General features: G+C 42.0%; 1 protein-coding gene across 12 annotated transcripts in view; it reads right to left on the bottom strand.

The window, feature by feature from the left end:
• The window catches only part of TANC1 (tetratricopeptide repeat, ankyrin repeat and coiled-coil containing 1), a 224,211-nt gene that overhangs the window by 109,839 nt on the left and 87,442 nt on the right, over nucleotides 1-26,930 (bottom strand). For all 12 annotated transcript variants that reach the window (XM_057505538.1, XM_057505535.1, XM_057505534.1 and 9 more), the window contains one exon: nucleotides 6,235-6,435. In XM_057505538.1, coding sequence (XP_057361521.1) covers nucleotides 6,235-6,435 — 201 coding nt within the window. The remainder of the gene's footprint in view (nucleotides 1-6,234; nucleotides 6,436-26,930) is intronic.

Genomic DNA, 26,930 nt, shown 5'->3' on the forward strand with positions numbered 1-26,930 from the left:
CTAATGTTAATAGGTTTCTTTTTAAAGGAGATAAAAATGTTCCAAAATTAGATTGTGTGGCAATGGTTACATAACCTTGGGAGAATGCTTAAAAAAACACTGAACTGTAAACTTCAAACAGATGAATTATATTGTATGTTATGTAGCTTAATAAAGCTGTTTTTCAAAAACATAATGGAATAAATCACAATCAAAAGGTACATACATTTGAATTGAGAAAAACTTTTGTGAGTCATAAAACACTTGTAAACATAATTAAATGATGATCTGGGAAAACTTTTTAATAACTTACATGACTGATAGCCTTAAAACAAGAAAGCTGGGTTAATGCAGTAAGAAAACATGTTGCCCCAGTAGAAGAGAGGACAAAAAATTCCCCAAAGGGGAAAGTACAAATGACCAGTAAGTATATAGTAATCCATTCTCAAATCAAGTAAGTTTTCACCCAGCAGTGCTACTTTTATAGTCTTTCCAAAGAAAATAGCAGAGATGCCTTAAAATATTAATATATAAGAATGTTCTTCCACTGTTACTTATTTAGTGGAAAACTGGGAACCTCTTATGATGCGTCCAATGCTAGGGGGACAGACAAATACATCACGTCACTTACCGACTAAAGAGATGAGGTAAGAACGACATCTAACCACACATCAAAAGTGGTTGTCTGTCTGGGGGTGTAGGAAACCAAGATTTACCATATCTTTACTTTGTATATTTTTGTAATGTATTTTCTTCATCAGATATTATTTCTAAAATTTATTTTAAAAAGGTAACAAATACCTGTGTATTTACCTGCACTGAAAAGAAGTTGCATGAGATAATCACACATTCTTGATCAGTGGTTCTCAAAACTTTGCTAGATATTAGAATAACCTGGGAAGCTTTTAAAAAATCCTAGTGTTGAGGCCATACTTCATGTGCATTAAATCTGAATCTCTGAAGGTAGGTCCCAGGCATCAGTATCCCTTACAAGACAGGGTTGATTCCAAGGTACGCCAAACTGTGAATGAGCCAGGACTCATGGGCAGAGGAATAAATGGCACTCAAAGGTCCTTGGCTTCACAGTGGAGCAGAGGCACACACACAGGTTCTAAGTGTAAATGCAGAACAGAAAGTGTGTGTGTCCTGGTCACAGCGGGGTGTGGCAATAAGGCACAGGCTGGGCAGCCTACTCCTCGGAGGAAGCTGTCATATAACAAGCCTCTAGGAGGAAACAAAGCATGTTCTCCTATTCACCGCAGCAGCAGGACTGTCCTTGTGCAGGGTCAGATGACCGACTGTGGCCCTGACTACTCAGAGGTGAAAGCAGGGCCTAGAACTAGCTGGTTCTCCAAGTGTCCGTGGGCCAGCACTATGCATTTCCTGTATTATTCTCCACCTGTCCCCCAGAAGCTTTGCAGATCCATGTGGGCACAACCTGAAGCCTGTGGCCTCCCCATGTACATGCAACCAGAACACAGAGCCACGTCATTTACAGCACCTGTGTCAACAATGGGCAGGCTGAGCAGTACAGACTGTCATAGAAGAACATGCTGGGGACAGAGGCGGGGACCTGGGCGTAGGCCAAGCTCTACCAACAGCTTGCACACTGGGGCAAGCTCCACGATGTACAGAAGTCTTTGCTTCCATATCTGCAAAGTGGCCTGGAATGGATGTCTTACCTGGAGGCTTTGCCAACTCTAACATGGTTATGATCCTTACCACATAACAGACTGTGGTTGTAGCTAAAACTGGAAGCCAGCTGAGTGTTCTGACAATGAACTTGATCTGACTCAGCTGTGATAATTCTCCTGACACAGTATCATGGAAAGAAAGAAAATGGCAATTGTCTGAGAAGGGCAGACAGAAGGGAGTTCAAGAGAGGAAGATTACAGAATGACTTCTCAGAGTAGTTTCTTATTATTTCTCAGTGGTCCAAAACCAGGCCTCACAAACCTCCTACCAGCACCATCCATTTAAGACTGATGTTCCCAGAAGATGTTAACTCCAAAAAGAGGCCTCAAAGAATGCTGGAGGGAATGGGAAATCAGTACAGCTTTTCTGGAAAGTGACTGGGCTGTATGTACCAAGCATCTTTAAAAATGCAGTCCATTTAGTCCAATAATTCCACTGTGGGAACCTGCCACTCTTAAGATATCAGATGCATATTAAAAATTACTGGACAAAAATATTCACATCAGGAGTTCTGGAGACTGGTTGCCCAACAGTGTGAATATACTTGACACCACTTACACTTAAAAATGGTTAAGATGGTGAACTTTGTTGTATTTCACAATTAAAAATTTTAAATTCATAGGCATTTCAAAACAAAAACAAAACATTTTGGCTTGTGCTCCAATTTTTTAAAAAACTGAGAAACAAATTGGAAATAAGTTAAAAATCAATTAGAGGATATTGAAACAATGGACATTAAAAGCAAGTTCTTCAAGCAAACAAACTTGTTCATGATATATTAAGTGGAAAAAGGCAGAGCACATGTGGTCTCAGGTTTAGATGGAATAGATTTAAAAAAGAAAGAACTAGAAAATCAAAAACACTAAGAGTATTTCTGTCTCTATGCTGGGATTTCCACATATTTTCTACGTGGAACTCTCTTGCAGAGTTGAGGGTGGGCGGGCCTTGGCAGACATTAACTCATAGTCCAAGAATCAAAGGGCAGGATGACTTCCACTTTACAGCCTGTCAGCTTGGAGGTTTTTCCCTTAAAGGGACAGCCGGGGGGCGGGGGGGGGGGTTTCGAACCTGCTACATCAGCCCTGTCAATGAGAACAGAAGCTGGGGATGCAACCACCACCAGGCCTCCCCCACCTACAAGTGAGGCAGAGAAAGGCATATCCCCCACTTCCCACCAGCTGCGGTCCTACCCCGTCAGGGTTTTTAAAAGGTTGTTTTTCATTTGTCCCTACCTTTTGATTGTTCCATAATGGGTCCAAAGTGATCTGGGAAATGTAATCTAAATACAAAGTAACTAATGACATTACTAATAAATAAACCACAGGAAATGGGCTTTGCTCTTCTCTGGAAGACAGAAGGATACATTACCGATATTAATGAATTCTTAATCCAAAAAGGTTTGCAACAGCCATAGAACTACTTTAGTGCACAGGGGTCCTTATTTTCATTACCAGAAAATGGATTTTCCATTAAAAAAAAATTTTTTTAAACAATACTCAGAACATCGAATTTTCCAACTAGCAGTGAAAAATATATATACATGGAGCAAGGAAGGAGAGTAAATAAAAATAAAAACTAGCAATATAAGTGGAATGTAAAAAAGTCAATCACAGAAAATGAAGGGTCAACATTATTGCAGAGTTCATGAAATTGTCTCTGGTCCAGAGAGTTCCCATCGCCCAGGAGCTAATGAGCAATTGCATTAAAATGCAAACTTCCATTAACACAGGCTGTGTTGAGTGCGTTATTACAGAGGTTTATAGTATTTGACCTTTGTAGAGTAAGTTTCGTTCCTGACAGTTTCTTGATTAGCATCAATTAGTGAAGAGTTTCTATCCAAACAAGTAGAACAGGTTTGGTATGGGATTTTTTGTTGTTGTTTTTGTTGTTTTTAAAACACCTTCTTAAACAAAAGAGAGAGAAAGGGATCTTATCTTACCAATGAGAACAGAAGTTATCAATGTAGTTTCAGAGCTGGGTCTGAGAAATGACAGGATCCTGAAGCACAGTTTGCAGGGGTTAGGGAAGACTGAGGGGGAAGGATCAGTCCTTGTGGGAGATGCAGGCACTGCACCGCATTTACTATATCATTTACAACAGCAGTGCTAGCTTTTTAAAAACAAGGCTATTTTAAAATCCAGTGCATATTCACAACCATATGTCAACTATTTGTACAGGCAGGTAGAACGTTCGGGTTCTGGATACTTTTACAACAACATGGTTTAAACAGAAACTTGTGTTGGACACTGCGGAAAAATGTTTATTGCCTGTCAGCTTGGAGGTTTTGAGTCACTGCCATTTTTAAGCAAACATCTCCGCCCTTTCCTTTTTGAATGAAAATTACCGAGATAATGAAGCCAAATTACTGCTGTGAGACACTAATTTGCTGCACGAATTTGGGCAACACATAAGCTCGGCTCTGCTAGAGAAGAATCTGCTTAGTGTACTTAACTGTCATTTGAACCAAAAGCATCTAATATGGAGAATATTTTCTTCGATTCTTTAAAGGGTTGAATGTTACAGAACCACTCTTTCTATTCATAAGGCCTTGCAAAGAATTTAGCAGAAATAAATTTTATTTCTATGGAGAAAAAATAAACTTTAGGATATTTTTTCAAAGCCAAAGGTACCTACTTTGGGCAGGCCAGAGACGGGGACAGGGCCTCATCAGAGATTTCACTGCCCACATGCCTATCATCTGTGAGACCCTTCTGCAGAGCCACATTTCTGGGGCTGGCCATGCCATTCATTGCAACCTAACATCCAACTAAAATGCCTCAAAGTAAGTAGATACATTATAACTATGTGAAGTGATGGATGGGTTAACTAACCTTACTGTAATCACTTTTGCAATATATACACATATGTAAAATCACTACATCGCACACCTTAAAGTTACACGATGTCATATGTCAAACGTATCTCAATAAAGCTGGGAAAAACAAAAAAGGTTTAAAGACTAAATCCCATTACAACAAACACCAAATTTACTATTAATAATAAAATTTTATCTGAAATGCAGTACTCCCTAGTCTTTCAGGTTACCCGTCCTAAGAAGCATCAATTCATTGGCAGCAACACAGACTCTCAGAAGGAAAATTATCCTAAAGATCAAATCTCTCTACTTGGCATAGCCCTCCATGGGGGTCCCTTAAGGATCCAGACAGCATTCCTAATCTATTACTTGTTTTATACAAATGAGGTATACTTAGAGAAGACATTATGCTTGTCCTCAACCATCAGACATAGAAAGCACATAAACTAATTCAAGGAAAGGACAAATGATGTAACTGATAAAAGAAAAAGTAAAATGTGGTGCACAGTTTGTAGGAAGAGAGTAATTCCAATGGGGTCACCAGCAAGAAAGGCACTGTGGGAACTGTGACTTGAGAGAAGAGAAATCTGACAGAGACAAAGTGATGGGGGAGGGCAAAGAGAAGGAAGGACATTCCAGGAATTTCCCCCAATACTGATAAACAGGTCAAATTCTTTGGCACAGGAAATTGCTTCATACCAAAAAGGTTTCCAAGTTCCAGCTAATGACTGGATTGTAAACAATGTTGTCCAAAATAAGAAAGTTCTAGAACAATAAAAGATTTTGGACACTTACCAATTCATAGCACCATTTCTAACATTCAAAGCCTTAAGATTTACCCTCTGAATTTTACCCCCACACAATCCACAATTAAATGATTTGGAAATAAAGCACATACCATATCAAGTAATACAAAATATCTAGAAAACCAGAGAAACGGATATCAATTTTATAGCCCTGGGGCACACTTTAGGCCAATTCCAAACATGTGTACATATAAATGAGATGAATCCTCGCATTAGCATATGATCTATCAGTAAGGCCCCAAATAAGCCTGCCCTCAGTAAATAAATACTCAGGAAACCTAAAGAATAGCAAAGACTTTTATGATTCCAGGTATCAGCATTTCAGAAAGGCTTTCCTCACATCGGTTAAAGTTAAGTCTGTTTGGGTTTTTATTAGTAATGTTAAGTACAAAAAGTTGGTAACGATAAGGGAAGCCAAAATACTTTAAACAAGTAATCTATAATACCCCTTTACAAGCCTGAATTTTCATAAACAATACCATTTTAGAGCTGCTCAAATGCCAGATGATGTAATCAAAGAAAATGTATCAGTATATAACACTTGGTAGTGATAAACGGACTGTTATTAGATTACACTTCAAAACCTTTAAATGTACCACAGCGAGTTTAGATTAAAGCATTCCCTAGTTCATGAGCAAGAAAATAGTAAGACCCAGTGGTGAACAATATTGACAACAAGATCCTGAACCTTTTGTAAAAGTCTAGTCTGAGCAATCAAAATAGTTTATGTACAGATCAAAGAAGTCTACTCAAATCATAAGTTGTTTTTAAAATATATCTCGTTCTTCCATAAATTACTGTAACAAAGAAAAAAACCTTCTCCCAGAAGATTTTTTACTGTAACAAAGAAAAAAACCTTCTCCCATTAGTTTTGCTTAATTTCAATACATGTATAATGTGTCTAACCAAGACAATCTGGGTGTTTTGATGCCTATTTACCTGGGGATTTCTTGTTTGGCCTCGATCGCACGGAGTGAGACTGTCGAGGCAGCAGAGGCGATGAAGGCAGAGACATCGACACACCCTTGGCCAAGCTCCCCCTGCAGGTGTCCTCTGCTACAGGAAGACCACTCACAGAAAAGTCGCCACCATGGCCTGGGGTCAGGACTTGTGTGGAAGTCTCTGGACCAAAGTCACCTCCTGCAGTGGAGAGAGAATGCCTTAGGTTAGACCATTCATTAAGGTAGGTGCACATGTAATTCCTGAGGGCTACATTCTTAGAATGTAAATTCCCATATATCATATGCATATGTTCAACTTTTTAAAAATGATTTCATTAATCCTAGGACTTTTTATTTTTATCCTGTGAGGGAAAATCAAGTTTCACCAAGCAAGCACCAGTGAATTCTGCATACTCCTTTCTGCATCGTACCAACTGGTCTGGTTTCTTTTCTAATAAGAGGTCCAGAAAGCCACTGATCTGATATTAGATCAAGATCAAGTATGAGTGAGCCACAGGAAGCTGTGATTTCAGCTAAAGGAAGGGAGGGCTATTACTGGTCTCACAGTATCAGCAGAAGAGATTCAAACACCAAGATCTATTCCAAAACCTCCAGGCCCCCTACCACCTCACTCCACTAAGAATGTCCAAGGGAGGGGGTCTACCCCACTTTAACGTTCTTCCCTAGCACCATACATCTCCTCTCTCCTCTGATCCACTCCACATCTCCCACGGCATAGGTTCTACCTGCCTACATCTAAACCAGACCCAACCTTTAGTCTTGAGATGAACTGGCTTGCTGATTGAGCAGGTTCTCCTCAGTATGCAGCCCCTAAATTAACCTAAGGACAAGCAAGCTTACTATTATGAAATTAAACATTCTAGCAAAAGCAGATAGAAAAATACAGAGGATGCAATTACAATGCAGAAGGTACCCAAGGAAGGGCATATGTAGGCTAGGACCAGCCTCTCAAAAAAATAAAATACAATATTCAAATAAGATGTTCTCCTACTGCTCCTCCCCAACAGATCACCAACTCCCCTCCTGTGTGTACTAAGCAGCAACTGAGGAAGTGCAAAAGAAGGTAAATCATGATCCTGATGATGAAAAACATCTTCAAGCTCTGAAATATATACAGCACGATTGGAAAGATAATGTGTTCCATAAGCACACCAGTCTCTCTGATAAATATTATCCAACTGGTCCTTATCATGCCTTCCCTACTTTGAAGAATCAGATTTGAATTGAAAGCTGCCTGGATCTGAATTCAAGGCAGGCAGAACGTGGGCTTGATAGATCTTTGTGCATAACGCTCACAAGGGATGTGCCCCAATCCATGAAATTCAAACTGCATCATCATGCATGTTTTCATGTTAGGAGGAACGGTGCAGTGGGGAGTCAACCCCTCCACAGATCTGGGTTTGGGGTGGGTTAAAACAGTCAAACAGGCTCATGCCTGACTTTCAAAGCAATTCAAAACCAGCAGAACTGTTAACAGAAAAAAGCAGCCATGGGTTCCACAACAGGGAAATCGGCAACAGAAGAAAGACAATTTCAGTCTCACCTGGGCCAGCCATGTTTGAAGGGGTTTTAATAAAGTTGGGAAACTAAAGATTTATCCCTAAATGCCCAAACAACTGGTATTTAAAGTAAAAAAAACACAGAATTACCAGGAAACCTTCACTACAATTTTCAAAAACAAGAACATTCCTGCAAATAGCCAAGACAAGGAAGGTTCTGTCCCTGAGAGGAGGGGGCAGGCAGGAGTCAGTGGAGCTCTGGACCTCCTGGGTCCCCGTGAGCAGCTCACGGCCCACCCTGCTTCTTCATCGACTCCATAGGTGCCACCACCTCCAATTCCCAGCACCCAGGCGCTGGCCTCACACCACCGTGGATGAGCCTGTGAGCTTTCAAAAACCACTTCCTTGAGGTCTTGAGCCAGGACATAAAAGTTTCCCAGCTGCCTCTGCTTTGCTGCCTGGCAATGGAGCGGCTCTTCAGGCAGAGCTGGGCTGCACCGTACTGCCAGCTCCCACAGGGGCTGAATGCCCACCACGCTGAGGAAAAAAGGGGATACTTGTAAGAGAAGGGGCAGGTGTCTTCTCTGGTCCGACATCTGCCTCTCAGGACTGTCCCTACCACACACTGGCCTCGTGTCAGGAATCCAAGCTAGTGCTGTGCCTACAAGGATGGTGCCTGGTCACCTGATTCCCAGACAACTGACAAGAAACACTGGGAGACAGACAAGAACTTGGAAAGCTCTGAGACCAAAGCTCCACAGGGTTACACACATAAGATGGGGCGGGGGGCCATGGAGAGGTGACCTTGAGAGCTGCACTGCCCTGTGGCTGCCCCTGTGCCACTGAACCACAGGCCTGGGCAGTCCAATGGCTGAGGCCGAGTCTGACAGGAGCAGGCACTGTGACAAAGCACTCGCTTTCCTACTCATTTCCTACTGACCTATACAAAAAAAAAAAAACCTCCCGACTTCAAGTCCTTTAATTTAGCTAAGTACACAAAATTAGGGTGAAACGCATCCTTTATAAAAGAAATAAAAAGTGAAGCTCATCACTGAGAAAGGGTTTATTTTCTTAAAGACTTGGTACCCTCCAATATGACTCAAGAGAAACTGGGAATTGAAGGGTAAAAGAATTAAGGAGCTTCCTAATTATAAATTCTGCCCATAAACTTTGTTTATATTAAGCAAAGCAAATATTTTCACTAACTTGCAAGTCTGGTGGGGATGAGTTTCCAAAGCGTGCCGTAACCACGAGGGCCTTCAGCCTCGGGAGCAGCTGCGCTCTGGCACTTTGATTTTATGTGGTCTGCAATAAAACAGGACTTAGAGATGGGGTTCAGGGAGAAAGGGTTTCTATTTCAAGTTTACAGTGACATTTCACTATAGTATCGGCCCCAGACATGCTGTTCTGATGGGGTGTTTTTCACACACAATCAAAATCCCTAACTTTCAGCTCCCTTTTATTAGACAGTCAGGGAGAGAAACTTTATGCATGAACAGGCGGCACAAAGCACACGGGGTGATGCAGTGGCTTAGAAGCTGGAGACAGCACTCTGGAGCCTGCTGCTTGAACTGCACCAGGGCAAAGGGTTCGGGTCTCAGTCAGTCCAAGAGTAACACAAGGACACTGAGGCGCCAGTGGCACACAGTGAACGTGTCTTCAGGGCATCCACGAGAACTACACGATATTGGTCTGGGCAACATGACACCAGAAATTCTCCGGTTGACTTAACATTCCTCAGCAGATGCTTAAGGAGGTTTTTAGAGGAATTAAAAACATTTCACTGCAATAACCAGCATGGCTGGCACATTTGTTTGAGCCTGCAATAGACGTTTTTCTTTTAACTGTGACCTATTTTATTCCCACCTCAATTAAGTGATAAGAAGCACATTTCAATCACCCTTCCTGTTGCAGCAGCAGAAGCGCCAGGCCAGGTAGGACAAGGCATCCTCTCCAGGGTAGGAAAAGTGGATTGGCAACCACCAATGATTTACCCAGCCCTGTCCTGTTCCACAGGCGGGTGTTTCCCATGGAACATTTATACACCGTGGACACTCACATCCATCCCAACATGCCTGTAATGTCAGAGCACATCTAGGCCAGTCACAGTTTCCCAGATAGAATGCCAGGGCGTGGAGGTTAACTGTGAGGAGAGAACCACACATGAAGAACCCCCACCGTCAACTCCCCCCCAACTGGCAACTCAGGCTTTATCATACCCACTACTCCACACATTTAAGAACTACACTTTGGGGGGAAAAAATGACATGGTTTTGAAAAGAGTAATCTCTAAGGGGTCAGCACATTTTTGCTGTAAAAGCTTTGGCTTTACAGGTTATATGTGGTCTCTATCATTCATACACATACATATACACACACACACCTTTTCTAATTTTAAAACCACTCATTCTCTGAGTTTCAAAAATAAAAGACCAGAAAGGGCACTGGGGCATACGGCTCTATTTGTAATGAACATAAATAAATACATACAGGTACACATACATACACACAAAAGAACTGTAAATCCAAGTCATAGTTTGCAAAGATAAGGGAATTATCAAAGGGGATAGTGCCATCCAATGAGGCATTTTAAACTGGCAGAATGGCTTTTGATAATAGTTCTTTATTTTACATTTTGCCCCAGTATGATAGACTATGAAAAAGGATTTAAATTTGTAATGGAAGAAAGTGTGAATCTGGAGGTAATGAATGTTTAAAGGATGTTATGCAGGATGGCAATGTCCGACCTTACAGATTAAAGTACCTGTGGTGCAGGATTAGAGAGGCTTTAACAAAAGAGGGCAACGAAGTCAGGGAGATGAAAGTAAAGTGCATTTCAGAAGGAGGAGACCTGAGAAAGGCAAGGGTGAGCTTAGACGTTCAGGTAAATAGGTCTGCAGAGGCAGGAAATAAGATTTCCATTTATTGTGCCGTTGAAGCGGCCAGGTGGAGGAGGGTGAAAATGGGAGCTTAGAATAGAAAGAGAAAAGATGTTCTGTTTATCCAGTTTCTGAAAATGGGACTTGTGCAATACATTTAACTAGGGCATTAAGTGTGTTAGGGCATCTTTTGTGCAGTCCCTGCCTGGGAGTGCACCAGTGTTTCTTGTTGAATGTTATTTTCCATCGTAACTGTTTATAACCACATCACTCATACATGTTTACAGAAACCTAGAAAATTGGAAAAGATTTCCTCCCACAAGACTGAGTATCATTTCTGGTGCCTTCAGAAGGCTCTCTCCGCAATGGAAAGCACTTTCAACTGCTTCTTGTCCTATAGGATCTGCCCACGTATCCAGCCACAGCTACTCCTTCTTAATGTACATTTGCAAAAAGAAAATTAAATGTACCCAAGAAAGTAATTTACCAAAACATGATTCACACAGTCATGACTAATTCTCAAACAATACCACTCAGAGGCCCCCAAGCAGCTCACACCCGCCCCCCCACAGGACAGAGAAACCTGGTCCTGAGGACACGCTTAGCCTTTTGTCTTCAAACATCCACCAAGTGTGTTCTAAATAAAGATCAGTAACTACTTTCCTCACAGCTTTATTCTTAACACTCAGTGGTCATAGAGCCAAATGTACTTTATCCTGAAACATGATGCATACACAGACTGGCATTTCCTCTCTGTCCAAGTTCTCCCTCCAAACCATGTCACCAGGCAAAAGTGTCTCAGCTTTAAGAACATATGACCTCAGAAAAACTCCCATTCCCAAGCCCTTGAGGGGCACACTTTAAAATACTGCATAGTTTCTTAGCTGTACTATGTGTTAAGTCAGGGCTGTAGGCACTTCCTATCTATTAATTCACGTTCACACAATCACACCATGAAGTAGATGTTGTTTTTATGACACCGACAAAGTCAAGGCACAGAAAACCTCGAGGATGGGCCTGAGGACACCAGTGAACGGCACAGCTGAAGTTGAAGCTGGCGGTCTGATCCAGAGCCCATTCTCTCAGTACCGCTCCCCTGAGAAAAAGCTACTGAGGTACGCCTTTCCACATTACATCGTTTCATTACTTAATAGGTAAAACCAAAAATAGTATATGTAGGTCTATGCGCAGTACCGGGCCGCTGTGAGAAGAAACCTGTCCCCTCCTCATTCTCACGATTCGTGCCTGCCGGTTAATTAGCTCCACAGCCCCCCTGCATCACTCCACTGGGGAGGCACCCAGGCCCAGCGATCATTAATTTCTTTCCGTCACACCTTATGCTATCGCCGTACAAGCAAACTGGATCCAGGAGAGATGTTTAGTCATCAGCACCTTAAATAGTTTCTTCTCGTGTCACTCTGTACTGTAAATTCATTAACTCTTGCAGCCTCTGGGCCTGCTGTCTCTGCCGAAAGATTTCCCCACCACAAAGAACAAAGGATCTGGCCACTCTGCCTGGCCCGGATGCAGAATGAAGCAGTAGATCAGCTGTGGTCACAAGCAACCTGGCAGAGTTCATCTTACATCTGAAGGGAGTGCATTAATCTACTCTGCCTTGTCAGCTGCCCTGGCCTCCAGTTCCCATCAAACACACCACACTCAGATCCTGCAGATCTGCCACGCGAGCCACCACGGCACATGATTAGAGCAGCAGTTCCTGATCCTTCCATGGAAGGAAGCCTGACTCCTTCCCAAAGAGGCAGTTTAAACTGGGATAAAGCTCAGGCACTGCGAGTTAAAGCTCACTAGGGGATCCTCCTATGTAAGTCAGGCTTGAGAACCACTAAGGCAAGAAAGTGATCAAAAACATCTGAAATGGTTGTGTTCCTATTACAAGACAAAGAGGCGGGAGAGACAAAAAGGAAAAGAAACTTGACGGAAAACTCTAAAGTTTGCATTATTCAAAATGTGCATCCCTTCATGGTGTGTGTGTATGTATATATACATGCATATATATTCTGTATGTTTACATATAAAGTATATGTAAACATACAGACTAGTACATGCAGAGGGTCTCTAGAAGGACACAGGAACCAGCAGCAGTGGTTGCCTCTGGGAACAAGAGCTAACCATTTGGGAGCATGGATGACAGGTATATACTTTTAAATGGTTTACATGTTTTTTTCAGAGTGCATTTGCTTCCTATAAATATTCTAAGTTTACTCTCCCTAGGAATGAGCCATGTGTAGACATGAAGATCTTAAGTCTAAATGGGTCACCTGCTATGGCCTAACTTAACAAGTAGATGAAATAACTTAGCAAGTGCTAGGTGAGCTCATTTTCCATCTGCTGAAGTGGACACAGGACAGGAAGTCAAGTGCACCAGCGCCCTGATCGGAAGGAGGGTGGATTCTCTGAGCACACGCGCTCCCATCACCAACGGGCACGTTTCATTTCTTCTCTCCGCACCCCCCTCCCTCCGGCTCTTTCTCCTCCAGGCCCAGCCATCTCTGTTGCGGGGTGGAATGTGGGCACACTTGCGGCTGCAGCTCACACAGGATAATCCAGAGCCCTGGAAGACACCAGGTAGGCAGGAAGACGGGAAAAAGCAGGGGGGAAAGCAGAGGCTTAAAAGGGAAGGGAAGGAGGTGGTACAGGCCAAGGCATACAGAGGTCTCAGAGGAGGGGGAACAGCCAGTAGTGGAGGGGTACAGTGGTGGCAGGGGAAAGTGTGAGTTCCTGTCTCTATCTAAAACTGCCTCTGCTCACCAAGCCTCTCCCAACACCCGGATAAAACACCTGTAACCACAAAGTAAAAGACAAAAACTCCCAAGTGCAAAACCCATACCAAAACAGAAGGGAGTGCAGAAAGGGAAACCTTTCCAAAAATTTTAAGCATGACAACAGAGCATCCTTTGCTACTGGTCTAAGGACTGGAGGTCCTAACACACCTGAGCCCATGGGTGGGGAAGACATCCCCATCCTGACCCCTGTGTCTGCTCCTGCGCCTCCACCCCACGCCCACCAGCAGGAACTACCAGACTCGGGTAGGTGAAAACAGGGCAGATCAGATCTTTTCTCTTTGACAAAAAGCCCCCCCTGTGAACATCCTCCTGAGTAATAATAAATGGTGGGAGATGGAGGGAGCATACAGCTTACTAGTGAGAGGAAAGGGAACCTTCTTGAAGGCTCAAAGACAAAAACATTCAGTGAACTGCTTGGCATCCTCAATAGGATACAGAGTAACTTGACCTCTGCCGCCTTTCTATGGTGTTTATTTTCTTATTGGTATTAAGTAATAGATTAAGATTAAAAATCAGGAAAGAAAAGCAAAAAGTTTTAAAAAGCAATAGCCAAATGATGACCCACATCTCAGGCATAAAGACTAGACTGTAGAAGTCGACTCAGTGGTGAAGAGCTAGCCTGAGGAGGCCCCCACAGGACACAGAGGAAAGGGGCTCACGTTTTACTGAAAGGAAAGACGACAATAGATACGAAAACAAAAAGTGTTTCTGAGGAGAAATAAGGGTATGATCATTTAAACAACTCAAAAATAAACAAAAACCCCACAATTTCTTTGAATCAAGGTATGCAGATAAAAAGGACCCCATACGCTGGGCTCTTTCCCTGAAGGGAAACCCCCATCTCGACTCAGTCCTGTTTTGGGTTGGTAGTTGGGCTAAAACTCTACGTTGATAGTTTAAGAAAAAGCTATCACAAGAATCCAGGTAAGTAGACAGTTTTAAAAAAAAAGTTTAATGGGATATAAAACCACAGAAACTTTCAAAGAACCAGAACCCAATGCCCTCAGACTTCTTATATTAGTTCCTAGGGCCGCTGTAACAAAGTACCACTAACTAGGGGGCTTAGACCACAGAAATGTATTCTCCCACTTTTCTGGAGGCTGAGAATCCAAAAGTAAGGTGTCCGGCAGGGTCATGCTCCAGTCCATGCCTTTTTCTTGGTTTCAGGGGTCACCTATTATCCTTGACAGTCCTTGGCTTGTAGACACATCCCTCCAGTCTCTGCCTCTGTGCTCACATGGCCTTCTGCCCTGGACTGTACCTCTTCTCTTCTGAGGGCACCAGTTACAGATTAGGGCTGACCCTAATCCAGTCTGACCTCATTTTACCTCGATTACATCTACAAAGATCCTACTTCCAAATAAGGTCACCCTCACAGGTACTCACAGGTACTGAGGGTCAGGACTTACCACCTCTAGGAGGACACAATTCAACCTGCAATCCTCCTCTCCAGAAAGCCAGACGGCAAAAGGCAGTATTTACAAAACTTGGAGGGAAGGGTGATACCAAACCCTATAAAAACCACACCACGTTTTCTAATATCGACCAAAAAACATACTCGGATACTCAAAGGTTCAGAAAGTGCATAGCCTGTTTATCATTCTTGAGGGAAAAAAATTACTTAAGAATCAAAATACTCAACAGTGGAGACATTACCATAAAAAGAAAAAGGCAATAAACTATTACCCAGGCCAAGCCTTCAAACTCTTACTCAACTATCCCTTTTCAGTTTCCACTCCCTTCTCATTCACTAAGTGTGACTTTTGAATGTATCCTTTACCCTTAGGGCAGAAAATAATCTTTCACCTCATCTGGCGACCTCTTAAAACAATAGTGCTCTGTGCCAGAACTTGCTAACAATGCTGACATTTTTTACATGGCTGTGACACTGGGCAGAGAAAGCTCTCTTCCCCTGCCCAGCCCCCTAAACAAGCAGAGTCACCCAGAATACCACAATGACCACCTTCATTGCCAAGGAACTAAAATCACAAAAAAAGAAAAATATGAGTTTACCATATGATCAACTTTTAAAAACATGTGGAATAAACATTTAAGGCAGTACACACAATTTCATATGTGTCATATGCTGACAATGGGAAAACAACAGACGCAACCAAATGCTAGACGGAGGTTCGATAAAAAGTTGATGGTCATTCTTAAGGGGTTGGAAGTAACAATGGTTTTCCCCCTTTTACATGTTCAGTTTCACATATGTTCATTTTTATAATGAGAATGTTTTATAAAATATTCTCCCTTAAACATTTCTTTGAAACATGAATTTGTACCCGTCTCCTATCTCCGGATGTACCCCAGCAAGTCCACACCCCAGATGCCTGTCAGGTCCCTGCTGCCACGAGTCCCCTTCCCTGGGAAAGAGGGCTCACTTTTCCTTTATCCAGGCACCTCTAACCATGCCTGCTGGCTTTACGCAATGCAGCTCAAACAGTCCCTAGTCACCTTTGTCCCGGGCCTAACTGATGTCAGATGGTCTTCCTCACTGACTGTTCTCACAGTCACGTCTGGACTGGCTTCCACTGGCAGTCACCATGTGGTCCACAACCCAGTTCCTTACTCTACATCCTTCCACTGCCCTGGCTCTGTCTACACTCCGACTTCTCTGCTTACAACGTCCATTTTCCCACCAAAGAATCCTTCTTCTGACATTAAACTCTCTCAAAACCCACCACCTGAATACAGCCTCTGAACTTACAACAACACGGAACACTCCCCTCTTTCCACAGGACCTTCTGGGGAGCGATGTGAGGAACGAGGAGGGCAGGACCCCTGTGCTGTGCAGCCCACATCTATGTGACTCGGGCCCCAGAATGCGCAGTGAGGCAGCCCTAGGGACTGCAACCACACACTCAGCGCCCACCCCCGAAAGCCATTCTCCATCTCCGTTATATGCCTCGTCCCACCAGGACTGCTGGAGCTCACTTACCCTTGAACCTCACATTACAGTAAATACCCAAGGAACACACCAGGATTTATACCGAGTTGTTACAACTATATAGGAATGCTCCTCCGCTCCCAAATGAGGACAGCTGCCAGTAAAGATCTTACTGTATGCCAGACACCTTGCTAAGCATTTCATTACATTCGTTTATTTATTCACTCTATTCCACTTGAAAGAGACACTGTCATTGCCCCTGGTTACAGATGAGGAAATTAAAGCTTAGGCAGGCTAAGTTGCCTAGGGTCCCACGACCTGTGAGTGGTGCATCTGGATTTGAACCCAGGCAGTCTGACCTGACAGTCAGAACTCTCCATCATGCCATCACACCGGCCTGCGGTCCCCAAGCCCGGACCCCCTAACCAAGGTGCAGGACCAGGCCACGAGCACTATTAAAGGGCTTCTTAAAAAAAAAAAATCTGTCTTCCAAATAATTCAGCAAGTCATGTTTCTCTGAATGATAATCATCAGGAACATTCTGTCATATTGGACATGCTGACATTTTGGGGGTGGAAAAAAAGTAGAGGGAATAAGACTTTTAGAACAATACCATAACAGTACACCACCCCCTCACTAACTACTCAAATCCAAACTCTGGCAGTCCCGTCAGCAAAGCTCTCTGCCAACAGGCCTCATTACAAGAGAAAGGGAGGGGAAAAAAGGCGCGGGGAGGCGGGGCAGCTGCTACCATTTATCTTAGTTCAACTCCTTACAAGGAAAATGGGATCTATAAACACTTGGGGAAAAAAATGCCTCAAAGTTTCTAGGCAGCATTTAAAGTTTCTTCCTCCTAAAAATGCCATATTAAAAAGGCAATATAACCAATTCAATGGTCTATAGAAAGCAGCAGGCTAAACTGTGTACGTGTGGCTATTTAACAAGACCCTTTGTAGGCCTGTATTAGGGGCAGGGAGCGGGAGAATGAGATGACTACCTTTTCTGCATCTGTCATTTTATTTCTATATTCCTGCTCTACCATCACCATGAACAAAAGAAAAACAAAAACATAGCTTAGTTTTCAAAACAGCAGCCTCAATGACATGGTTGGTAAAACATCTTAGCAACAATTGTCCATACTGTCTCACCACAGCTAACTGTATTAAAGTTCCACTGTAATCATGATTTCTCAAATATAAAATGAAATATAAGCAACTCCATTCATTCTCTGAGTATCACTCTGGGAAAACAGCCCTCTAACAGCTTCTATAAAGTTGCACGTAAATTAAACATCAAAATTGTATCCAGTCACTATTACTTTCTGTGTATCTAACTTGGAAGTATGAGAATAAGTAAATATTGATGAGGAATCGGTATAAACACAAGAACCAAATATGTTGACAAATAACTGATCAAATCCAGTCCTTGTTATTTCTCTAATGGAATCTTTTCACTCTTCTGCTTGTATATTTGTATTTTAAATTCATCTTTGTGTGGCTGCCAAAAACAAGGTTCACTAGCTCCTTCTCCTGAGACTTTTCATGTCACACATGTGCACCTCTGCTACAGACATCTGGGGCTGGCCCTGAATAGTCTCAGAGAAACACAGCAGCCTGGGGACTCCCAAACATGGCTGACCATTCAAAAGCCCTTAAAATACAGGTGCTTGGGACAGCTACATGTAAGAGAATGAAACTGGATTACTGTCTAAGTCCATACACAAAAGTAAACTCGAAATGGATCAAAGACCTGAATGTAAGTCATGAAACCATAAAACTCTTAGAAGAAAACATAGGCAAAAATATATTGAATATAAACATAAGTAACTTTTTCCTGAACACATCTCCTCAGGCAAGGGAAACAAAAGCAAAAATGAGGTGGGAAAAAGCTTCTGTACAGCAAAGGACACCATCAGGAGAACCAAAAGACATCCTACAGTATGGGAGAATATATTTGTAAATGACATATCCAACAAGAGGTTAACATCCAAAATATACAAAGAACTCACACGCCTCAACACCCAAAAGGCAAATAACCCTACTAAAAAATGGGCAGAGGATATGAACAGACACTTCTCCAAAGAAGAAATCCAGACAGCCAACAAGCACATGAAAAGATGCTCCACATCACTAATTATCAGGGAAATACAAATTAAAACCACAATGTGATATCACCTTACACCAGTTAGGATGGCCAACATCCAAAAGAAAACAACAAATAATGCTGGCGAGGTTGTGGAGAAAAAGAACCCTCCTACACTGCTGGTGGGAATGTAAATTGGTTCAACCATTGTGGAAAGCAGTGTGGAGGTTCCTCAAAAAACTAAAAACAGAAATACCATTTGACCCAGGAATTCCACTCCTAGGAATTTACACTAAGAAGACAGGATCACAAATTCAAAAAGACATATGCACCCCCATGTTTATTGCAGCACTATTTACAATAGCTAAGAAATGGAAGCAACCTAAGTGTCCATCAGTAGATGAATGGATAAAGAAGATGGGGCACATATAGCCAATGGAATATTATTCAGCCATAAGAAGAAAACAAATCCCACTATTTGCAACAACATGAATGGAGCTAGAGGGTATTATGCTCCGTGAAATAAGCCAGGCGGAGAAGGACAAGTACCAAATGATTTCACTCATATGTGGAGTATAAGAACAAAGAAAAAGTGAAGGAACAAAACAGCAGCAGAATCACAGAACCCAAGAATGGACTAACAGTTACCAAAGGGAAAGGGACTGGGGAGGATGGGTGGGAAGGGAGTGATAAGGGCATCAAGGGGCATTATGATTAGCACACATAACATGGGGTGGGGGGCATGGGGAAGACAGCATAGCACACAGAAGATAAGCAGTGATTCTACAGCATCTTACCACGCTGATGGACAGTAACTGTAATGGGGTATGTGGTGGGGACTTGATAATAGGGAGAATGTAGTAACCACAATGTTGCTCATGTGAAACCTGAGCATAAGATTGCGTATCAATGATACCCTTAATAAAAAAAAATACAGATGCTTGGGCCCCAGCCCTGGTGAGTGACCCATTCTGTTTGGCGGAATTTGGGTCACAAGGGCCTCCAGTGAACCAGCCAGGTTCAGGAATTGTGCTGAATGACTGCCCCGGAGCCCATTCTTTCAAAGCCATGGCCAATACTGACCACCCGGCACGCCCCACCTTTGCGGGCACATACTTCTCTTCCAGTTAGAGAGTGTTTTGGTGGCAGAGCCTTGCATTCAGGCTTCAAGTCCCTTCCTCCTCCCCCTTCCCTCTCCTGGCCAGCACATGCCCTCCCAGACTGCTTCCAGCACTCCGCCAAGGCCACAGCTGCCACCAGGCTCTCCTCCATCCACACCAGGTGGACGGGCCATGGCTGCGCCTGCCACTGCCACGCAGGGAGGGGAATGAAGGAGACCAGAGTATCTAACACACTGCCACTGACTAGACCCTGCAAAAGGCCAAGGGGCAGAAAAGCAGAGCCAGAATGGTAGAGAAATTACCATAAATTATAATAAGAGCAAGCATTTATAAAATGCTTAGATGGTCCAGTGCTATTCTAAGCATTTTCACTCACTGAATCCTCAGGACAGTCATCAATTGATCAATCGTAGGAGACAGATACTGTTATCTTCCCTAGTTTGCAGATGCAGAAATGGAAATGAATCTATATAACCTGGCGGCTATACTGTCCAAAACATAGGATTTAGAAACAAACCGGGTTCAAATCTGGGCTCTGCCATTTAGTAAATGCACATTCTTCAGTTCTTTAACCTACTAATAAGCTATTCACTATGTGAGGTTACTATTCACAAGCCTTTAGGACCCTGATACACAAGAAATACTCAAAGAACAACTTTTATTGGTACTGTCATATTTTCTCCCAGGGAATTCACTTTCTGGTTTCTTTAATACCTTGAGGAAGAAAAAGAGGTATCTTACCTCTCACAACTCCCAAAATAAATTAAAATGTTTGTATGCATGTATTTTATTTCCTTACTTCATGGGCATTTTCCCAAAACCAAGGGTACCATGTGTTAAAGGTAAAGCAAAGCAGATTTCCCAGATCTGTAACATTCTTAACGTTTGAAGTTTTAAAAAAAAACAAACACATTTCATTTGGCCATCATCATTACTATATGACAGATAGAGATTATTACCTTCATTTTACAGCCAAGCAAACTGAGGTTCAGAAAAATGAAACAACTTGTTCAAAGAGAACTAGTAGGGATCTTCAAAGTGGAACTCTGACTTTCCTTAAGCCAAACCAGCAGAGAGCTTACTCCTTGCCCTTCACAATGTTGCTTCCATAAATCAGAAGGGATCTAAGCTACCCTTTGGCGAGTCCAATAACCATGGTAACAATTTAATGGATGGAGGGGGGGAAAACTCCAGAATCCCTAATCTTCAGGATCTTAGAACTAAGGCTATAGCTCTAAGGGGTTTAATCAGATTAGCAGCATCAAAACTCTCACACAAAGCAGGGAAAGAAAGAGCTGACCTCCCTGAAATAATGATCTATAACCTCTCTTTCAACACTGAACTACAGAATTAAGACAAAATCCCTCACTTAATCCTACCAAAGAAGAAGGACGACTTAGATGAATCTTTTTAGGTTTTATAATTCAAAATTAAACCTAACATGTGTGACTTGCTCAGACCTCTAGCTGGTAAACAATCAATGGTTAACCACTTCCCAAAATACTAAAACAGCTACTGAATTCAACAGAAAAACAGACAAATGAACAGGCAGGACAGTGAAAAATTTAAGTCTTTCTTTTTGACAAGTACTTATATAACATATACTATGTGTCAAGCATGGATTTAAGCACTTTATTAATTAACACATTTAATCCTAAGTGACCATGAGACACAGAAAGGTTAAGGAATTTGCTCAAGTTCACATAGCTGGTTAACTGTGGAGCCAAGATACAAATCTGGGCAGTATGGTTTCAAAAGCCAATAAACATATAAAAACGTGTTTGAATTCACTCTACAGAATTGCATAATTAAAACAATGAGATACAATTTTTGCCTGTCATACTGACAACGATGAAATCATCTGATTATCATCTATGTTGGTAAGCACGTAAGTTAAGAAGCACTCTCATATATTGAAGGTGGAACTGAACATTTACTGCCACCTTTTGGAAGGGCAATTTGACAAAATCTAGGAAAATCATAAATGAACAAACTTGTTAACTAACAATTTTTCTCACAAGTATTCTTAGGAGCAGTGGATATTCATTCTAGTACTGACAACAATGAGGACAAAAAGATACATCAATAGAGGAATAATGAAATAAATTACAGGGTATGTACGAAATGCAATACTGAGCAACTTTTTAAAAGCTTTTATATATTAGTATGTGCTAATGTGAAAAAAAAAATCTGAAAATCCAAGTTGCCAACACAGAAATTTACAAAGTAAAACCACTGTAAAGTCTGTGTGGGTTTTCTTAAGGATCTATAACCATATGCCTATGTGTGCATATGTACATACAGGCATAAAGAATATCTGGAAAGATCAAATGAGAAACTGTTAACTTTAACTGCCTTTGGGCAGAAAAAAGGAAGCAGAGAAAAAGAGGGGATACTGTATTTAATTTCAATACCACTGTACAGCTTTTTTTTTTTATAGTTGTGTACTATATTTAACTATTTATTGCATTTACAGTGTTTGTATGGCTTTACGAAGAAAGAAAAAATAGGGTGGATGTGTAACAGTCTCATAGACACCAAAAAGAAATGGTTTTAAGATACAGGAAATAGGCCATTGGAGCCAAGATGGCGCCGTGAGTAGAGCAGGGGAAATCTCCTCCCAAAACCACATATATCTATGAAAATATAACAAAGACAACTCTTCCCAGAATAAAGACCAGAGGACACAGGACAACATCCAGACCACATCCACACCTGCGAGAACCCAGTGCCTCATAAAGGGGGTAAGATACAAGCCCTGGCCCGGCGGGAGCCAAGCGCCCATCCCCCCAGCTCCCGCGGGAAAAGAGTAGGCAGAGCGGGAGTGAGACGGAGCCCAGGACTGCTGAACACCCAGCCCCAGCCATCCGGACCAGAGTGCAGGGCCCTGGATACTAGGAAAACAGGGCAGCAAGAACACTGAGTGGGTACCGGAGGCCTGGCACCGGAGAACATAAGAAAAGCGAGCGGCCATTTTTTTTTTTTCTGTTTTGTTTTGGCGAGTGCTTTTTGGAAGTCTTAAAGGGATAGGGACCCCAATACTAGGGAAACAGGGCAGCAAGACCGGTGAGCAGATGCCTGAGGCTGGGGCCAGAGAATAAAGAAAAACGAGCGGCCATTTTTTATTTTTATATTTTTTTAATTAAAAAAATTTTTTCTTTTCTTTTCTTTTTTTTTTTGGTGGTCATTGTTTTGTTTTGGCGGGTGCTTTTTGGAAGTCTTAAAGGGGCAGGGTGGGACACTTAATCCAGAGGTAGGGAATCCCGGGATCTCTGGGCACCCTAACCCCTGGGCTGCAGGGAGCACGGAGGCCCCTTACGGAGATAAATAGCCTCCCAGCCGCTCCTGCTCCAACGCGACTGCACCACTTTGGAGCAGCTGCCCGAGCCAGGCCACGCCCACAGCAACAGCGGAGATTAACTCCATAGCAGCCGGGCAGGAAGCAGAAACCCTGTCTGCGCGCAGCTGCGCAGCACAAGCCACTAGAGGTCGCTGTTCTCCCAGGAGAGGAGGGCCACAAACCAACAAGAAGGGAAGTTCTTCCAGCCGTCACTCGTCCCAGCTCTGCAGACTATTCCTATCACCATGAAAAGGCAAAGCTACAGGCAGACAAAGATCACAGAGACAACACCAGAGAAGGAGACAGACCTAACCAGTCTCCCTGAAAAAGAATTCAAAATAAGAATCATAAACATGCTGACAGAGATGCAGAGAAATACACAAGAGATATGGGATGAAGTCTGGAGGGAGATCACAGATGCCAGAAAGGAGATAGCAGAAATGAAACAGACTCTGGAAGGGTTTATAAGCAGAATGGATAGAATGCAAGAGGCCATTGATGGAATTGAAACCAGAGAACAGGAACGCATAGAAGCTGACATAGAGAGAGATAAAAGGATCTACAGGAATGAAACAATGTTAAGAGAACTGTGTGACCAATCCAAAAGGAACAATATCCGTATTATAGGGGTACCAGAAGAAGAAGACAGAGGAAAAGGGATGGAAAGTATCTTGGAAGAAATAATTGCTGAAAACTTCCCCAATCTGGGGGAGAAAATAATTGAACAGACCACGGAAATACACAGAACTCCCAACAGAAAGGATCCAAGGAGGACAACACCAAGACACAAAATAATTAAAATGGCAAAGATCAAGGACAAGGAAAGAGTTTAAAGGCAGCTAGAGAGAAAAAGGTCACCTATAAAGGAAAACCCATCAGGCTAACATCAGACTTCTCGAGAGAAACCCTACAGGCCAGAAGAGAATGGCATGATATATTTAATACAATGAAACAGAAGGGCCTTGAACCAAGGATACTGTATCTAGCACGACTATCATTCAAATATGATGGTGGGATTAAACAATTCCCAGACAAACAAAAGCTGAGGGAATTTGCTTCCCACAAACCACCTCTACAGAACATCTTACAGGGACTGCTCTAGATGGGAGCACTCCTAGAAAGAGCACAGCACAAAACACCCAACATATGAAGAATCGAGGAGGAGGAATAAGAAGGGAGAGAAGAAAAGAATCTCCAGACAGTGTATATAACAGCTCAATAAGCGAGCTAAGTTAGGCAGTAAGATACTAAAGAGGCTAACCTTGAACCTTTGGTAACCACGAATATAAAGCCTGCAATGGCAATAAGTACATATCTTTCAATAGTCACCCTAAATGTTAATGGACTGAATGCACCAATCAAAAGACACACAGTAATAGACTGGATAAAAAAGCAAGACCCATCTATATGCTGCTTACAAGAAACTCACCTCAAACCCAAAGACATGTACAGACTAAAAGCCAAGGGGTGGAAAAACATATTTCAGGCAAACAATAGCGAGAAGAAAGCAGGGGTTGCAGTAGTAATATCAGACAAAATAGACTTCAAAACAAAGAAAGTAACAAAAGATAAAGAAGGACACTACATAATGATAAAGGGCTCAGTCCAACAAGAGGATATAACCATTCTAAATATATATGCACCCAACACAGGAGCACCAGCATATGTGAAACAAATACTAACAGAACTAAAGGGGGAAATAGAATGCAATGCATTCATTCTAGGAGACTTCAACACACCACTCACCCCAAAGGATAGATCCACTGGGGAGAAAATAAGTAAGGACACGGAAGCACTGAACAACACAGTAGAGCAGATGGACCTAATAGACATCTATAAAACTCTACATCCAAAAGCAACAGAATATACATTCTTCTCAAGTACACATGGAACATTCTACAGAATAGACCACATACTAGGTCACAAAAAGAGCCTCAGAAAATTCCAAAAGATTGAAATCCTACCAACCAACTTTTCAGACCACAAAGGCATAAAACTAGAAATAAACTGTACAAAGAAAGCAAAGAGGCTCACAAACACATGGAGGCTTAACAACACACTCCTAAATAATCAATGGATCAATGACCAAATCAAAATGGAGATCCAGCAATATATGGAAACAAATGACAACAACAACACTAAGCCGCAACTTCTGTGGGACACAGCAAAAGCAGTCTTAAGAGGAAAGTATATAGCAATCCAAGCATAGTTTAAAAAGGAAGAACAATCCCAAATGAAAGGTCTAATGTCACAATTATCGAAATTGGAAAAAGAAGAACAAATGAGGCCTAAGGTCAGCAGAAGGAGGGACATAATAAAGATCAGAGAAGAAATAAATAAAATTGAGAAGAATAAAACAATAGCAAAAATCAATGAAACCAAGAGCTGGTTCTTTGAGAAAATAAACAAAAGAGATAAGTCTCTAGCCAGACTTATTAAGAGGAAAAGAGTCAACACAAATCAGCACTATCAGAAACGAGAAAGGAAAAATCACGACGGACCCCACAGAAATACAAAGAATTATCAGAGAATACTATGAAAACCTATATGCTAACAAGCTGGGAAACCTAGGAGAAATGGACAACTTCCTAGAAAAATACAACCTTCCAAGACTGACCCACGAAGAAACAGAAAATCTAAACAGACCAATTACCAGCAACGAAATTGAAGCGGTAATCAAAAAACTACCAAAGAACAAAACCCCCGGGCCAGATGGATTTACCTCGGAATTTTATCAGACATACAGGGAAGACATAATACCCATTCTCCTTAAAGTTTTCCAAAAAACAGAGGAGGAGGGGATACTCCCAAACTCATTCTATGAAGCTAACATCACCCTAATACCAAAACCAGGCAAAGACCCCACCAAAAAAGAAAACTACAGACAAATATCCCTGATGAACATAGACGCAAAAATACTCAACAAAATATTTGCAAACCGAATACAAAAATACATCAAAAGGATCATACACCATGACCAAGTGGGATTCATCCCAGGGATGCAAGGATGGTACAACATTCGAAAGTCCATCAACATCATCCACCACATCAACAAAAAGAAAGACAAAAACCACATGATCATCTCCATAGATGCTGAAAAAGCATTTGACAAAGTTCAACATCCATTCATGATAAAAACTCTCAGCAAAATGGGAATAGAGGGCAAGTACCTCAACATAATAAAGGCCATCTATGATAAACCCACAGCCAACATTATATTGAACAGCGAGAAGCTGAAAGCATTTCCGCTGAGATCGGGAACTAGACAGGGATGCCCACTCTCCCCACTGTTATTTAACATAGTACTGGAGGTCCTAGCCATGGCAATCAGACAAAACAAAGAAATACAAGGAATCCAGATTGGTAAAGAAGAAGTTAAACTGTCACTATTTGCAGATGACATGATACTGTACATAAAAAACCCTAAAGACTCCACCCCAAAACTACTAGAACTGATATCGGAATACAGCAAAGTTGCAGGATACAAAATCAACACACAGAAATCTGTGGCTTTCCTATACACTAACAATGAACCAACAGAAAGAGAAATCAGGAAAACAACTCCATTCACAATTGCATCAAAAAAAATAAAATACCTAGGAATAAACCTAACCAAAGAAGTGAAAGACTTATACTCTGAAGACTACAAGTCACTCTTAAGAGAAATTAAAGGGGACACTAACAGATGGAAACTCATCCCATGCTCGTGGCTAGGAAGAATTAATATCATCAAAATGGCCATCCTGCCCAAAGCAACATACAGATTTGATGCAATCCCTATGAAACTACCAGCAACATTCTTCAATGAACTGGAACAAATAATTCAAAAATTCATATGGAAACACAAAAGACCCCGAATAGCCAAAGCAATCCTGAGAAAGAAGAATAAAGTAGGGGGGATCTCACTCCCCAACTTCAAGCTCTACTATAAAGCCATAGTAATCAAGACAATTTGGTAGTGGCACAAGAACAGAGCCACAGACCAATGGAACAGACTAGACAATCCAGACATTAACCCAGACATATATGGTCAATTAATATTTGATAAAGGAGCCATG

The sequence above is a fragment of the Manis pentadactyla genome, chromosome 8 (genome assembly GCF_030020395.1).
Source record: "Manis pentadactyla isolate mManPen7 chromosome 8, mManPen7.hap1, whole genome shotgun sequence".
Taxonomy (NCBI): domain Eukaryota; kingdom Metazoa; phylum Chordata; class Mammalia; order Pholidota; family Manidae; genus Manis; species Manis pentadactyla.